The sequence below is a fragment of the Anomaloglossus baeobatrachus genome, chromosome 3, assembly GCF_048569485.1.
Source record: "Anomaloglossus baeobatrachus isolate aAnoBae1 chromosome 3, aAnoBae1.hap1, whole genome shotgun sequence".
Taxonomy (NCBI): Eukaryota; Metazoa; Chordata; class Amphibia; order Anura; family Aromobatidae; genus Anomaloglossus; species Anomaloglossus baeobatrachus.
In genome coordinates this window covers 346242232-346258557 of record NC_134355.1, presented here as the reverse complement: position 1 = coordinate 346258557, position 16326 = coordinate 346242232, and the positions used below count along the sequence as shown (strand labels likewise).

General features: G+C 46.7%; 1 protein-coding gene across 3 annotated transcripts in view; it reads right to left on the bottom strand.

Moving 5' to 3' along the window:
* USP45 (ubiquitin specific peptidase 45) overlaps positions 1 to 16326 on the bottom strand; it is a 210726-nt gene that overhangs the window by 126133 nt on the left and 68267 nt on the right. For 2 of the 3 annotated variants that reach the window (XM_075340100.1, XM_075340099.1), the window contains exon 6: positions 1611 to 1747. In XM_075340100.1, coding sequence (XP_075196215.1) covers positions 1611 to 1747 — 137 coding nt within the window. The remainder of the gene's footprint in view (positions 1 to 1610; positions 1748 to 16326) is intronic. The other variant, XM_075340101.1, reaches the window with a different exon arrangement.

Genomic DNA, 16326 nt, shown 5'->3' with positions numbered 1-16326 from the left:
TATGGGGGTGTACTATATTACAGGTGTAGTATATGGGGTGTAGTGATGTAGTATATTACAGGTGTGCTATATGGAGGTGTAGTATATTACAGGTGTGCTATATGGAGGTGTAGTATATTACAGGTGTACTATATGGAGGTGTAGTGATGTAGTATATTACAGGTGTAGTATATAGGGGTGTAATGATGTAGTATATCGGAGGTGTATTATATAGTGGTGTAGTATAATACAGGTGTATATGGGGGTGTAGTATATTACAGGTATATGGAGGGAGTGTAGTATAATACAGGTGTAGTATATAGGGGTGTAGTGGTGTAGTTTATTACAGGTGTAGTATATGGAGGGGGTGGAGTGATGTAGTATATTGGGTAGAACTGAGGTAATTATATTAGTCCGGCCCTCTAAACCAATCCCAATTTCTCATGCGGCCCCATGAGAAAATTAATTGCCCACCCCTGGTCTAGAGCAACATTTTTAGGTAAAATTATCATTTTTTTTTTCTTTTCATTCCACATCGCTTTAGTTCCTGTGGAGCACCTGAAAGGTTAATAAAAACTTCTTTAGGCCCTGTGCGCACTAGAAAATGGAATTTTCTTAAGAAAATTCCGCAGGCTCTGAAAGATTTCCGCACCCGTGGGAAAAAAAAAAAAAAAACACAAACCACAAAGAACCCGCACCGAAATCTGCATGCGTTTTGTTGCGGATTTGGTGCCGTTTTTCCACAGGTTGTTCCCTGCGGGATTTCACGATTACATTAGTGAATCCCGCAGCTACCTGCGGAAAAGAAGTGACATGCAATCCCGCAACAAAACCTGGAGCTGTCAAAATCCACCTAGTGCGCACAGCATTTTTTTTTTTCCATAGGTTTTGCTGGTGAATCACTTCAGAAAGGTTGTGAACATTTTCTGCAGCGAAACATGCAGCAAATCCGCGGGAAATCCGCAGGAAATTTCACCTAGTGCGCACAGAGCCTTAATATGGTTTTAAGCACTTTGAGGGGTGCAGTTTTTAGAAGCTGTCACTTTTGTTTTTTTTCTGTCACCTAGGCCTCCGTAAGTCACTTCAAACACGATGTGGTCCTTAAAAAAATGATTTTGTAAATTGCTGGAAAAATGAGGAACTGCTGATGAACTTTGACCACTTCTAACTTCCTAACCCCAAAAAATTTTGTTTAAAAAAAAAAAATTGCGCTGATGTAAAGTAGACGTGTGGGAAATGTAATTTATTAACTACTTTGTGTTACAGAACTCTGGGATTTATGGGCATAAAAATTAAGTTTGAAAATTGTGAAATTTTCAATATTTTCATCAAATGTAGTATTTTTTCACAAATAAAAGCAAAAAATATCGTCCTAAATTGACCACTATCACGAAGTACAATATGTCACGAAAAAACAATCTCAGAATCACCGGGATCCGTGGAAGCGTTTCAGAGTTATAACCTGTGGAAGTGACACCTGTCTGAATTGGAAAAAAAAAAAATGCTCCGGACATTAGAGACAAAACTGGCTTCAACCTTACGGGCTTAAATAAATTATTTACAAATAGAGTAAATGATAAAAAAATGGGAAAGGTCTTTGACAGATTTTTAGCAACTGTTCAAGCACTCACCTGCATGACCGCATTAAAGAAACAAGTGTTGCCCAAGTTTGTTATTCCTTTGACAGGGACAGACGTAATATGAAGAGCCGATTTCTGCCTGGTTTCACCGCTTTGTTCTTGTAAATGAATGACCTTGGAAGAGGAGCCTGAAATTAAAACATAGCTTGCTTATGGGCAAATACACAGACAAGTACATAAAGCCCTGAACACAGACTTGTATCATTTTTAGATCTGTGCAGATATGTTACATTGAGAAATATTCTGGCTGGGAACATATACAGGCTTTCCCTATGTCACCATTACAACATCAAGCACAAAAATCTCAGGACTGCGTGGACTACACCAAGTTTCCATAGCTACGTGGGATAATTTTGAGAATTTGGCACACATGTAATATTTTTTTTTTGCTCAAATATTCCTATAAATGTAAACAGATTTATTCATACAGAAGCATTAAATGGATGCATTAAGTTAACTGAGGCAGTGCTCTGTTAGTTCCTTCCACTACATAATATATATTGTGTAAATGATGCTTTGAACATAATACTGTTTACTTTTCAAGCAAGCAGCCTAAAAAGGTAAATGGCTGAGGACACGCCGGCTAAAGGGGGCTTTACACGCTACGACATCGCTAATGCGAACTCGTTGGGGTCACGGAATTGGTGACGCACATCCGGCCGCATTAGCAATGCCGTTGCGTGTGACACCTATGAGCGATTTTGCATAGTTACAAAAACGTGCAAAATCGCTCATCGGTGACATGGGGGTCCATTCTCAAAAATCGTTACTGCAGCAGCACACATCGCTCCGTGTAACACCGCAGGAACGAGGAAGATCTCATTACCTGCCTCCCGGCCGCTATGCGGAAGGAAGGAGGTGGGCGGGATGTTACGTCCCGCTCATCTCCGCCCCTCCGCTTCTATTGGGCGGCCGCTCAGTGACGTCGCTGTGACGCCGCACGGACCGCCCCCTTAGAAAGGAGGCGGTTCGCCTGTCACAGCGACATCGCTGGGCAGGTAAGTAGTGTGACGGGTCCGGGCGATGTTGTCGCACAACAGATGGGGGCGGGTACCCACGCTAGCGATATCGGTACCGATATCGAAGCGTGCAAAGCGGCCTTTAGGCCCGTTTCACCCATCCGTCGCTAATACAAGTCGAAAGAGAAAAAACTAATCCAGCGGCATCAGTCGCCAGATTCGGTTTTTTTTTTTTTCAAAATTTGACGGATTGTGACTGATGGCAAAAAACTGTTGTGTTAAAGGGGCCTAAGAATGCAATAGCTGGGTAAAGGAATGACTGTTTCCTTGGTCAGTGACAGGGGGAAGCACTAACAGTAGAGTAGGCCCAGGATCATAAAATGTAACCATGATCACACTGATGTGTTGTATTTATAGGAGCATGAACAAAGTACAAATCAATAGATCTGGGAATAATCATAAATTGCGCAATTGGATGTGTTAAAGAAAAATGTTCCTGTGCAGAGATAATCTTATATACAGTGGGTATGGAAAGTATTCAGACACCTTTACATTTTTTACTCTGTCTCAGTACGCAGCGCGTACGTGCCGGTCTACAGGCCTAGGATTGGCTGAACACTGATCTCAGGTTCTGGAACTCACAACCAATGCGGTCATGTGACCGCCTATTTAAGGTCCTGCAAGGGATCACTTAATATACCTTCCCTGAAGAAGAGAGTATAAGGTGGACGCGAAACGTGCGTTGGAAGGGGTTTTGCTTTGCCCAGGAGGGGTTCAGCTGGGCTACTGATTTATGGGTAAGCAGCAATAAATTACTTTGTTACATGATCCCACCACCTTGCCTCAGAGTACGCATGATTTTGCAGACCTCTCTAAGAATTTCAGAGTGGGTCTCTATTTTGCTCTGATTTGGTCTAGTGTGGTGTTTTAATATACAACTGGGATAAAAAATTGCTGCTTAAGGGTATGTGCGCACTAGGCGTTTTTTTCACGCTGCGTTTTTATGTGCGTTTTTGTCTCAAAAAAACGCACCCGCGGCTAAAAAACGTGGCAAAAACGCATGCGTTTTTGCCGCGATTTGGTGCGTTTTTTGCTGCGTTTTTGCTCACTGCGTTTTTAATCAGTGCACAATGCCATTAAAGATTGTTGATGAAAAAAAAAAAAAAAAAAAGGTCTGATGTCATTTCGTTCTTCAAAATGTTCATTGTATGCAGGAGAGCAGACAGCTGCAGAACTAGTGTATGCAGGAGAGCAGACAGCAGCTGCAGAACTACAAGGCTCAGCATCCTCCATTCACTAGTGTATGTAGGAGAGCAGACAGCAGCTGCAGAACTACAAGGCTCAGCATCCTCCATTCACTAGTGTATGCAGGAGAGCAGACAGCAGCTGCAGAACTACAAGGCTCAGCATCCTCCATCCAGGACTGTATGCAGTTTTTTGCCCAAAAAGAAAAAAAAATGACATGGGCTTCGCCATATTTTTGTATGCTAGCCGGGTACAGCAGGCAGGTACGGGCTGCTCCCAACCCCCAGCTACCTATCTGTACCTGGCTGGGAACCAAAAATATAGAGAAGCCCTTTTTTTTAAATTATTTCATGAATTTCATGAAATAATTAAAAAAAAAAAAAAAAAATGACGTGGGCTTCGCCTAATTTTTGAGTCCAGCCGGGTACAACTAGGCAGCTGGGGATTGGAATCCACAGTGCAGGGTGCCCAAGATTTCTGGGCACCCCCACTGCGAATTGCAGTCCGCAGCCACCCCAGAAAATGGCGCTTTCATAGAAGCGCCATCTTCTGGCGCTGTATCCAACTCTTCCAGCTGCCCTGATGCCGGGTGGCTAGCTAGGTAATAGTGGAGTTAGGGCTAGCTGTATATTATCAGCTGGCCCTAAGCCCGAAATTCATGGTGTCACGCCAATAGTAGACATGGCCACCATGAATTTCTAGTAATGATAAAAAAAAACAAAAAAAAAAAAAACAAACACACAGAAAAATATTTTTATTAGAAATAAAACACAACACAATTAGTGACTCCATCTTTATTGAAATAAACCCCCCTCCGCAGTAATCCTGGGTTAGGGTCCCGCGCCGTCCAATCAGGATCCAATATCATCTGATCGGTTTGCTGGAAGGCAAAGCGATCATATGATGTGTCAGGTTAAACTACGTGAATCACATGACACATCAGCTGATTGTATAAAAGCCGATTATACAATCAGCTGATGCATCAGTAGAAAAAAAAAAATAATACTCACTTATGTGCTGTGCTGATTACCGGCAGCTCCTGGAGCGATCGATTGGACAGGAGTCTGATCCCGTCCGATCGCTGCAGGAGCTGCCGGTAATCAGCTGATGAAGTCCCCTGACGGCAGGATCAGCTGATAGCCGGCCGGGCGCGAAAAAGCCGGCGAGACTACGATCAGCTGATGCGTCAGGTGACTGCATCAGGTGATCCACCGCCAGGTCCTGCAAGCAAGGTCCTGCCCCGGGGAGACTGCACACAGCCGGAGCGGCGGTACCGGGACAGGAGCTGGGAGCGTGCATGGCACCGGGACCCTGCAGACAGGCGAGTATATATGACATATTTTTTTTTTTCTACTGTTCACTTTGGTTTTCGCCGTTGCCTCCACCTCCCGCCCAGACATGGCGCCGCACGGAGCTGACATGGCACCGGACGGGAGGTGGACGCAGCGGTGACGGTACCGGGAGGATTCATGCTTCTGTGTTTACCAACAGAAGGAATCCTCTTCCTGTACACGTCACTGTAGTACCCACCCCTTGCGTTTATAGCTGCGTTTTTAGTCATAGAAACGCGACTATATGCGTTTTTCATTGCGTTGTTGAACATCTCATTGAACTCAATGGGTGAAAAACGCAGTGAAAAACGCAGAAATAATTGACATGCTGCATTTTTGTGGTCACCACAAAAACGCAGCTACAAAAAAACGCTGTGTGAGGACAGCACTTATGAAAACCCATAGACATTGCTGGGGAAGCAATGTCACTGCGTTTTCAGCACAAAAACGCGGTAAAAAACGCCGCTAAAAACGCCTAGTGCGCACAAGGCCTAAGGCTATGTGCGCACGGTGCATTTTTGCACATTTTTCGGATGAGTTTTTTGGTCTAAAAACTGCATGACTTTGCTTCCCCAGCAAAGTCTATGAGTTTTCATTTTTGCTGTCCGCACAGTGCAGTTTTGTTTTAGGTGCATTTTTGTGGCAACCAAAAAGATGCAATATGTCAATTCTTTCTGCATTTTTGCCAGCATTTTTCACACATGCAATGCATTGGAAAAAACTCAGCAACAAAAACACGCGGTAAAACACGCAAAAACGCATGCGTTTTTTACAGCGGATGCGTTTAGCGGCCAAAAACGCACAAAAACGCTGCATCTTTGTGGTCACAAAAAAAGGCAACGTGCGCACATAGCCTGTCACTGCTCAGTCATTGCACTCACCTCCTCACTTGCTGTGGGCGTACTTAAAAAGTTCCCCATTGCTTTATATACCTAATATCAGCATGTCTATTTGCACAGACTCTTTTTTTGTATGAATTCTTCTATAATCCTTTTTTTAAACAATTTTTGTCTAATAAAACATAATTTTTAGCCTTAAAGCTCTGGTTTCTTTTTCCTTCATAATTTTTATGAATATTACTTTTGTGAATTAAGGGACAATGTGCAATATAAAAATATATGTATCTACATGTCCCTGTACGGTCAGACACAGCCATTACACAGTACGTAGCAGGAACACATATCAGATTATCTCAGCACAGGAGCATTGTTTTTTGGTTTTGTTTTGTTTTTTTTAACACATCCAATAGTGGAACTTATTATTATTCAAAGATCGATTGATTAAAATAGACTTTAAAATTAACTTTGTTAGCGGGGAAAAAGAGAATTTTGTTTACTTACCGTAAATTCTTTTTCTTGTAGTTCCGACATGGGAGACCCAGACCATGGGGTGTATAGCTAGCGCCTCCGGAGGACACACAAAGCACTACACTCAAACGTGTAGCTCCTCCCTCCAGGCTATATACACCCCCTGGATGACAATCTACCCAGTTCAGTGCAAAAGCTGAAGGAGGACATCCACCCATAAGTAGAGATAGAGTAAAACTCGGCAAAACCAGAACTCTGTCTACTAACAACAGCCGTGAAGCACACGGAACAAAAAACTGCCAACAGGCAACAGGGAGGGAGCTGGGTCTCCCATGTCGGAACTACAAGAAAAAGAATTTACGGTAAGTAAACAAAATTCTCTTTTTCTTTATCGTTCCTTCCATGGGAGACCCAGACCATGGGACATTCCAAAGCAGTCCATGGGTGGGAAATAAACTAAACTGAGAAGTAGGCAAAACCTAACTTCACAAATGGGCGACAGCCGCCTGAAGGATGCGTCTGCCCAAGCTCGCATCTGCTGAAGCATGAGCATGCACTTGGTAGTGCTTAGAAAAAGTGTGCAGACTGGACCAAGTGGCAGCCTGACACACCTGCTGAGCCGTAGCCTGGTGCCTGAAAGCCCAGGAGGCACCGACAGCTCTGGTCGAGTGCGCCTTAATCCCCGGCGGGGGAGGCACCTGAGAAGACTGGTAGGCATCGGCGATAGCCGACCTAACCCAACGAGCCAGGGTCGGTTTAGACGCCGAGAGGCCCTTGCGCTGACCCGTGGTTAGCACAAAAAGTGAGGTGCACCGCCGAAAAACAGCGGTGCGAGACACATAGATTCGGAGCGCCCGCACCAAATCCAAGGTGTGCAACGCCTTCTCAAAGCGATGCACAGGGGCCGGACAAAGAGAGGGCAATGAAATGTCCTGGTTAAGGTGGAAGGAAGACACCACCTTAGGGAGAAAGTCCGGAGTCGGACGAAGAACCACCTTGTCTTGGTGAAACACCAAAAAGGGGGATTCCGAAGAAAGCGCAGCCAAATCAGAAACTCTCCTGAGAGAAGTTATGGCTACTAGAAAGACAACTTTCTGTGAAAGTCTAGACAAGGGAACCTCCCTGAGAGGCTCAAAAGGGGGTTTCTGTAAGGCCGTGAGGACCAGATTAAGGTCCCAGGGATCCAAGGGCCGTCGGTAAGGAGGGATGATGTGAGATGCGCCCTGCATGAAGGTGCGCACCTGAGCCAGTCGGGCGATACGCCGCTGGAACAATACCGACAAAGCCGACACCTGTCCCTTAAGGGAATTGAGGGACAGACCCAACTGTAGACCTGACTGTAGAAAAGACAGGATGGTCGGCAAGGCGAACGGCCAAGGAGCATGGCCGGAAGAGCGACACCAGGACAGGAAAATTCTCCAAGTCCTATGGTAAATCTTAGCCGAGGAACACTTCCGAGCCTGAGTCATGGTGGAGATGACCTCAGAGGGAATGCCTGAAGCCGTCAGGATCCAGGACTCAAGAGCCACGCCGTCAATCTGAGAGCCGCAGAATTCTGGCGGAAGAACGGACCTTGAGAGAGAAGGTCTGGGCGGTCCGGGAGATGCCACGGCACCTCTACGGACAGGCGGAGCAGGTCTGGGTACCAGGCTCGCCTGGGCCAGTCCGGAGCAATGAGTATGACTCGACGACCCTCCATTCGGATCTTGCGCAGAACCCTGGGCAAGAGCGCTAGAGGGGGAAACACATAGGCCAGACTGAACTGAGACCAATCCTGAACCAGTGCGTCTGCTGCGAAGGCTTGAGGATCGTGGGAGCGAGCCACGTAAACCGGAATCTTGTTGTTGTGCCGGGAAGCCATTAGATCTACTTCCGGAGTGCCCCACTTGCGGCAGATTGATCTGAACACTGACGGATGCAGGGCCCACTCGCCGCCGTCCACGGTTTGACGGCTGAGATAATCGGCCTCCCAGTTTTCCACGCCTGGGATGTGGACTGCGGATATGGTGGACTTTGAGTCCTCCGTCCACTGGAGGATTTGTTGAACCTCCAACATCGCCAGACGGCTGTGAGTTCCGCCCTGGTGATTGATGTAGGCAACCGCTGTCGCGTTGTCCGACTGAACCCGAATGTGCTTGCCCGCCAATAGGTGGTGAAAGTCTAGGAGAGCTAGAAACACAGCTCTGATTTCCAGCACATTGATCAGGAGGGCTGATTCGGACGGAGTCCAAGTGCCCTGTGCTCGGTGATGGAGAAACACCGCTCCCCAGCCGGAGAGACTGGCATCCGTGGTGAGGATCACCCAGGACGGAGTCAGGAAGGAACGTCCCTGTGAAAGGGAGAGGGGCTGAAGCCACCACTGAAGGGAGTTCCTGGCCTGTGATGACAGAGCCACCAGCCTGTCCAAAGAAGAGATCCGCTTGTCCCAACAGCGGAGAATGTCCAGCTGCAAGGGACGCAGATGGAACTGGGCAAAGGGAACCGCTTCCATGGACGCCACCATCTGACCCAGCACCTGCATGAGGTGTCTGATGGAATGACGGCGGTGCCTCAGCAGAGAGCGCACCGCCAGACGAAGGGACTGCTGTTTGACTAAGGGCAACTTGACAAGTGCCGGCAGAGTCTCGAATTGCATCCCTAGGTACAAAAGTACCTGGGTCGGGGTCAGAGTCGACTTGGGGAGGTTGACAAGCCACCCGAACTGAATTAGCGTGGCGACAGTGAGAGAGACACTCCGCTGGCAGTCTACACTGGATGAGGCCTTGACTAGAAGGTCGTCCAGGTAAGGAATCACTGCCAATCCCTGGAGGTGCAGGACCGCAACCACTGCTGCCATGACCTTGGTGAACACTCGAGGGGCCGTGGCTAAACCAAAGGGAAGAGCCACGAACTGGAAATGTTCCTCTCCGATTGCAAAGCGTAGCCAGCGCTGGTGTGAGACCGCAATAGGCACATGCAGATAGGCATCTCTGATGTCGATGGATGCCAGAAAATCTCCCTGGGTCATTGAGGCAATGACCGATCTCAGAGATTCCATGCGAAAGTGCCGCACCTGAACATGCTTGTTGAGAAGCTTGAGATCCAGGATGGGCCGGGAGGAACCGTCCTTTTTGGGGACTAGAAAGAGGTTTGAGTAGAAACCGCTGAACCGTTCCCGGGCGGGAACCGGAACAATTACACCGTTGGCCTGCAGGGATGCCACGGCCTGAGAGAAGGCGGCGGCTTTGGAGCAGGGGGGGGTGGACAGAAAAAATCTGTTTGGCGGGCTGGAAGAAAAAGGTATCCTGTAGCCGTGGGTGATGATATCCCGCACCCACTGATCGGAGACGTGTTGCAACCACACGTCGCCAAAGTGGGAGAGCCTGCCCCCGACCAAGGACGTTGCTGGCGCGGCCAGATAGTCACGAGGAGGCTGCCTTGGTGGCAGCGGCTCCTCCGGTCTTTTGAGGACGCGGCTTTGCGCGCCAGTTGGATTTACGATCCTTGGCGGTAGTGGACGAGACTGTGGGCTTAGAGGATGACCAGTTAGAGGAACGAAAGGAACGAAACCTCGATTGGTTCCTGCCCTGGGCAGGTTTCTTGGCTTTAGCTTGTGGCAAGGAAGTACTCTTCCCGCCAGTAGCTTCCTTAATTATGTCATCCAGCTGTTCCCCAAACAGCCGTGACCCAGTAAAAGGGAGACTCGCAAGGTACTTCTTAGAGGAAGAGTCCGCTTTCCACTCTCGAAGCCACAAGATCCTGCGGATCGCGAGGGAGTTAGCGGAGGCCACTGCCGTGCGGTGAGAAGCCTCCAGGATGGCAGACATGGCGTAGGATGCAAAAGCCGAAGCTCGGGAAGTTAAGGCATCCATCTCAGGAATAGAGTCCCTGGAGAGGGAATGAATCTCCGCCAGAGAGGCAGAGATAGCCTTAAGAGCCCACACCGCCGCAAAAGACGGAGAGAAGGAGGCTCCTGCCGCCTCAAATACAGACTTGGCCAGAAGGTCAACCTGGCGGTCAGTGGGATCCTTAAGAGAAGTGCCGTCGGCCACAGCAACGACTGTGCGGGCTGAGATTCTGGACACTGGAGGGTCTACCTTTGGGGACTGGGCCCAGTCCTTAACCACCTCCGGTGGAAAGGGGAAACGGTCATCTGAACTACGTTTCGGAAAACGTTTGTCAGGACAGGCCCTAGGCTTGTTAACAGTGGTCTGAAAGCTGGAGTGGTTAAAAAACATACTCCTAGGTTTCTTAGGAGAGGTAAACTGGTGTACCTCTACCAGAGAGGGTTGATCCTCTGACTCATGTGGGTTGAGGTTCAGTACGGAGTTAATGGACGCAATCAAGTCACTAACATCCGCATCGCCCTCAGACAAGTCAATGGGGTACATAGAGGCAAAGTCTGAGCCCACAGTAAGTGAATCCTCCTCGCCCTGCACCTTGGCTTGTGAATCAGAGCCGTGGGACGAGGAAGGAGAAGGGTCCGTGCGTCTCCGTTTAGGGGGACGGGGTCCTTGGACATGCTCTGAGGGCTCTGCAGAGCTCGGAGCCGCAGAGACACCCTGAGAGGGAGGCGGATGCATAGACAGCAGCGTCTGGGACAGCTGTCCCATGGAATCGGCAAACGACTTGGAAAGAGCCTGTGAAAAGGATGCTACCCAAGCCGGGGGCTCAGCCACCGGGGCCGGAGCAGCCGGAGGGACCCCTGAGGAGGCTCCAGGCTGAGACACAACCATATTAGCACAGTTATCACAATGTGGGTACGTGCTAGGCTCTGGCAGAATTAGCTTGCAAGCAGTGCATATAGCATACATGTTTGCAGCCTTGCTCCTAGTGACAGACATGCTGCTGTGGAGGAAGCTCTGCAGCCAAAACACACTCCTGTAGAAAGCCTGAGAGTGTAATAAAAGTCCACAACCAGAGGTTGTGGCTTACCAGCACTGTTCTCTGTGTGTCCTCCGGATTTCACCGCTCCCTGAAGTGTCAGCCTTCCAAATAGAATGCAGCAGTAGCATCCAGCGCTTCTCAGTGTAAAAAACGCTGAGAAAATGGCGCTGGGAGAAGGAGGGGGGGCGTGTATAAGCCCAGGAGCGGGAAAAACAGAGGGCAGAGCGACACAGGGAGGTAGACAGGGGAGGGGACATCTCCTTAGGGAGGAGTGCCCTCCCCTCTGCTGGCCGGGCGGTGGGCGGCGCTGTATGCAAAACATACAGAAGAAGCCAAAAACGAAACTAGGCCCAAACTGAAGCCGGGGCCTAGATTTTAAAGTGCGGCCGACGAGCAGGCACCGTCGGCGCGGTTCTCATGGGAAATTCCCAGAACCGGCCGAAATGAACAGTAACGCTAAAGCACATACTGCCCCCCTAATAAAAGTACCCGGGACCCCTGAAAAAACGTCTCAATACTTAGCTTTGAGACGCAGGGCCATGTCCCTGAGTGGGGGTTAACGCTCCTTCCAGCAGGGACCAGACAGGGCTGTGGATGGAGCCGGCCTCCTGCAAGCAGAGAGGACCGTGATGGCTCCCACTTCAAACAGAGCCTCGACAGAGGATGCGAAGGAGCACGGCATGTGAAGGCTCCAGCCTTATTAAAATCAACCTTAACAGCACCCCGCAGAGTGGAGCGTGAAGGGACATGCCGGGAGTCCAGACTGGACCCGCTTTTCTTCCAAATCTTTAAAAATTAAAATAAAATTGAAAAAAATATGAGGAAATGAAAGTGTGTGTGATCCTCCTGGAACACAAAGCATTGAACTGGGTAGATTGTCATCCAGGGGGTGTATATAGCCCGGAGGGAGGAGCTACACGTTTGAGTGTAGTGCTTTGTGTGTCCTCCGGAGGCGCTAGCTATACACCCCATGGTCTGGGTCTCCCATGGAAGGAACGATAAAGAAAACCACTTTAAATAGGCCTTCGAAGTTCATCACAAGGGAGCGTGCCAGGCTACTTGCAAAGTTCAACAAGGAGCACAATAACAACAAACAGACCAGGCAGGGCATGTGCGTAACAGCTTTGTACATCGTAGCCACATATAATCCTCTCTGATCAGTACAATCATAATAATCAATGTTATTTCCAGATCTATTGACTAAAACAGGTCTGAATAATATGAAGACATAGCAGAAAATACACTAGTGACACTGCTAGCACACATCTGGAAACATCACAGCATCTGGAGAACCAGATGTCACTATTATTACCGTGCCAGCAGAATATCATTATACGGTTATGTGGACAAAGGAGCAATTTGTATATGATACAATCTTATTTACTATTGCTTGTGAAAAGTAGTAGAAAAGAGGGTCACTACACCATGTGCAGAATTAGCCAAGTTGTATTTTAGAGGATTTTTTTTATTATTGATCAACAACTATGTTCTCAATCAACCCAAAAGACTTGGCTATCTTAGGAGGATATCTGTTTGTGCAGGGAACTATTACTATGCAGAATTATTAGGCAACTTAATAAAAAAACAAATATTATTTCCATCTCACTTGTTTATTTTCACCAGGTAAACCAATATAAACTGCACAAATTTTAGAAATGACATGCAAAAACAAAATCCAAAAACATGAGTGACCAATATAGCCACCTTTCTTTATGATGACACTCAACAGCCTACCATCCATAGATTCTGTCAGTTGCTTGATCTGTTTATGATCAACATTGAAGCCACCACAGCCTCCCAGACACTGTTCCGAGAGGTGAACTGTTTTCCCTCCCTGTGGATTTCACATTTTATGAGGAACCACCGGTTCTCTATGGGGTTCAGATCAGGTGAACAAGGGGGCCATGTCATTATTTTTTTTTAATTTTTTAGACCTTTACTGGCCAGCCACACTGTGGAGACGTTGGATGCATGTGATGGAGCATTGTCCTGCATGAAAATCATGTTTTTCTTGAACAATACTGACTTCTTCCTGTATCACTGCTTGAAGAAGTTGTCTTCCAGAAACTGGCAGCAGGTCTGGGAGTTGAGCTTCACTCCATCCTCAACCCGAAAAGGTCCCACAAGTTCATCTTTGATGATACCAGCCCATACCAGTACCTCACCTCCACCTTACTGGCGTCGGAGTGGAGCTCTCTGCCCTTTACTGATCCAGCCTCTGGCCCATCCATCTGGCCCATCAAGAGTCACTCTCATTTCATCAGTCCATAAACCTTTGAAAAATCAGTCTTAAGATATTTCTTGGCCCAGTCTTGATGTTTTATCTTAGGTTTCTTGTTCAAAGGTGGTCATTTTTCAGTCTTCCTTACCTTGGCCATGTCCCTGAGTATGGCACACTTTGTGCTTTTTGATACTCCAGTAACGTTGCAGCTCATCATGTGATCAAAATATTCATTTGCCTAATAATTCTGCACACAGTGTATACAGAACATCTAGATGAAAGGGAACCTGTCAGGTCCAATATGCACACTGAAACACGAGCAGTTCTGGGTACACATTGCTAATCCCTGCCTAACTGTCCCTGTATACACTAGCATAGATAAAGAGCTCTTTAAAAATAGTATTTCTAAAGATCTTTTTTCGTATGCTAATGAGCGAGGGGACTAGTCCCAAGGGTGTTGCTTTCCTTGCTAGTCGGCTCCATTAGCATGTTAGTACGCCCCTGTGGGTATGCTAACATGCTAATGAACGTGCAGTGTCAGAGGATGATCTCACTTACCTCTCCGCTGCCATAGCTGCCCGATGCTGGATTTTGGCTCAGTGCGCATGACCCCAGAGTTTCGGTCATGCGCACTATGAAGCTGGGTGTACAATTCCCGGCTTCAAACTAAAGTAGTGTGCATAACTGAAAGTCCGAGATCCTGTGCACGGAGCCGTAATCCAGCCTCGGACGTGATAGCGGAGAGGTGAGTGAGATCATACTGTGATGCTGCACATTCATTGGCATGATAGCACACCCACAGGGGCGTACTAAACATGCTAATGGAGCCGACTAGCAAGGGAAGCAACGCCCTTGGGACTAGTCCCAGAACTCATTAGCATACGATAAAAGATCTTTAAAAATATTTTTTCAAAAGATCCCTTTATCTATGCTAGTGTCTACAGGGACGATTAGGCAGGGATTAGCAATATGCACCCACAACTGCTCGTGGTTCGGGGTGCATATTGGACCTGACAGCTTTCCTTTCAAAGGGCTTGTTTACACACTGCGGTTTACTGTAACAGCGAAGTCAATGAGAAGTCTGAGATCTCATGCACATGGAGCTTCATTTTTCTGCAGCATGTCAAATTTTTCAGTATAAGGGTTTTCACCCATTTCAATTAATGTGGGAAAAGGTCTAAGAGGACACCTGCAACTATGCAGTATAGAACCATAGACCACCTATAAATGTATGGTGGGCTAAGTTTTCTTGGGGTGCATAGATTACAGAGCAAGGATTTCTTTTTCCCATACATTGCAAAATATTACATTACACTACATGAAGATATCAAAAGTAGTGCAAATAGTAAAAAAAAGAGACTAAAAAAAAAAAACCCCACAACCAGTGGAGTCTAACTAGTATTTCTCTTCCAATATATTACATATGCACATTTATTCAATTGTTCTAAATGTGGACATTTGAGCTACAGTCTCATTAACTTATAGCCTAGAGATAACACGAAAATTAAGATATTCCTTGCAGTCTCCGATTCCAGTGGCAACTTCCTTGCTGTCGCTATCATTGTACTAAATGAGAACATTAGTGACATATTCAGACTAAAAAAATATTGATTAGCACAGCATGTCAATGCAAACGAGTTATGGACTTAATAAATGCCAGGAATGGTGACTCCTGAAATGGAGATTTTTGACATATGAGCTCACATTTGCACTAATGAGTTAAAGAGCGAGTCTCATTAAAGTGTTCTGGGGACATGGCAGGGACCAATTTACGGTAATAGAATGTTTATGCCAAAGGTTGTGCGGCATTGAGGAGCAGAGGGACGGAGCCTCCTCCACAGGGAGTTCTCCTGAGTCTCCTACATCAACCAAAGACAAATGTGTAATTAAAGTTCCGAAAAGCAACATTTAATTAAAGAGGAATAAAACAAGACTGACAAGTCGCACAATATATTTTCCGGCACACTGATCAGATCCTGCTGGCCAGGCAGATGCAATTTTCCAGGTTACAGCTGCATCGGCAGGATGCACTAGATTTGGAACAGATTATTACAGAGCTTTATAGTTGTGGCCGGTTTACAGCATGGAAATGTGTCTTTACAACAAAATTAAAAGAAATTTCAACTACTGTAAAAACAGATTAATAACCAAAATCTATTCTTGCTATTTTTGGTAACAAAATCAGATCTGTCACCAGATTTCTCAACACAAACTGCCAAGATTATTCTGAAGATGGTGTACTTTATACAGGCATTTCTGATGGACTTTTTATTTAATCTTTTCCCCCTCTTCTTTAGCATTCACGAGTTCAGTGAATGATTTAATTGCAGGATTATAGAGCCATGGGTTTTTATAAGAACATAATAATGTAAGCAATTTGCATTATCAAATCTAGCAGCGGATCCATTTGATAAAATGTGGGAATATAAGTGAGAAACAAAACAGATACAAAAAAAAAAAAAAAAAAGATTGTGTTAATATATCTCACCATATAAATGGGACAAAGTATTATGCAAAAATCCTTTTAGTGCACAGCCTAAAGGCCCAGTCACACACACAACGACTTACCAGCGATCCCGACAACGATACGGCCTGATAAGGATCTCTGGTAAGTCACTGGGAGGTCGCTGGAGAGATGTCACACAGTCACACCTTACCAATGACGCAGTAACGATCAGAGAGCTGTATAACGATTTCGACGGGCATTGGGACCCCGGGACCCCGTTAGGAGGTTGTTGGTAGGCGTCAAACACAGCGATGCGTCCTGCCCAGCACGAC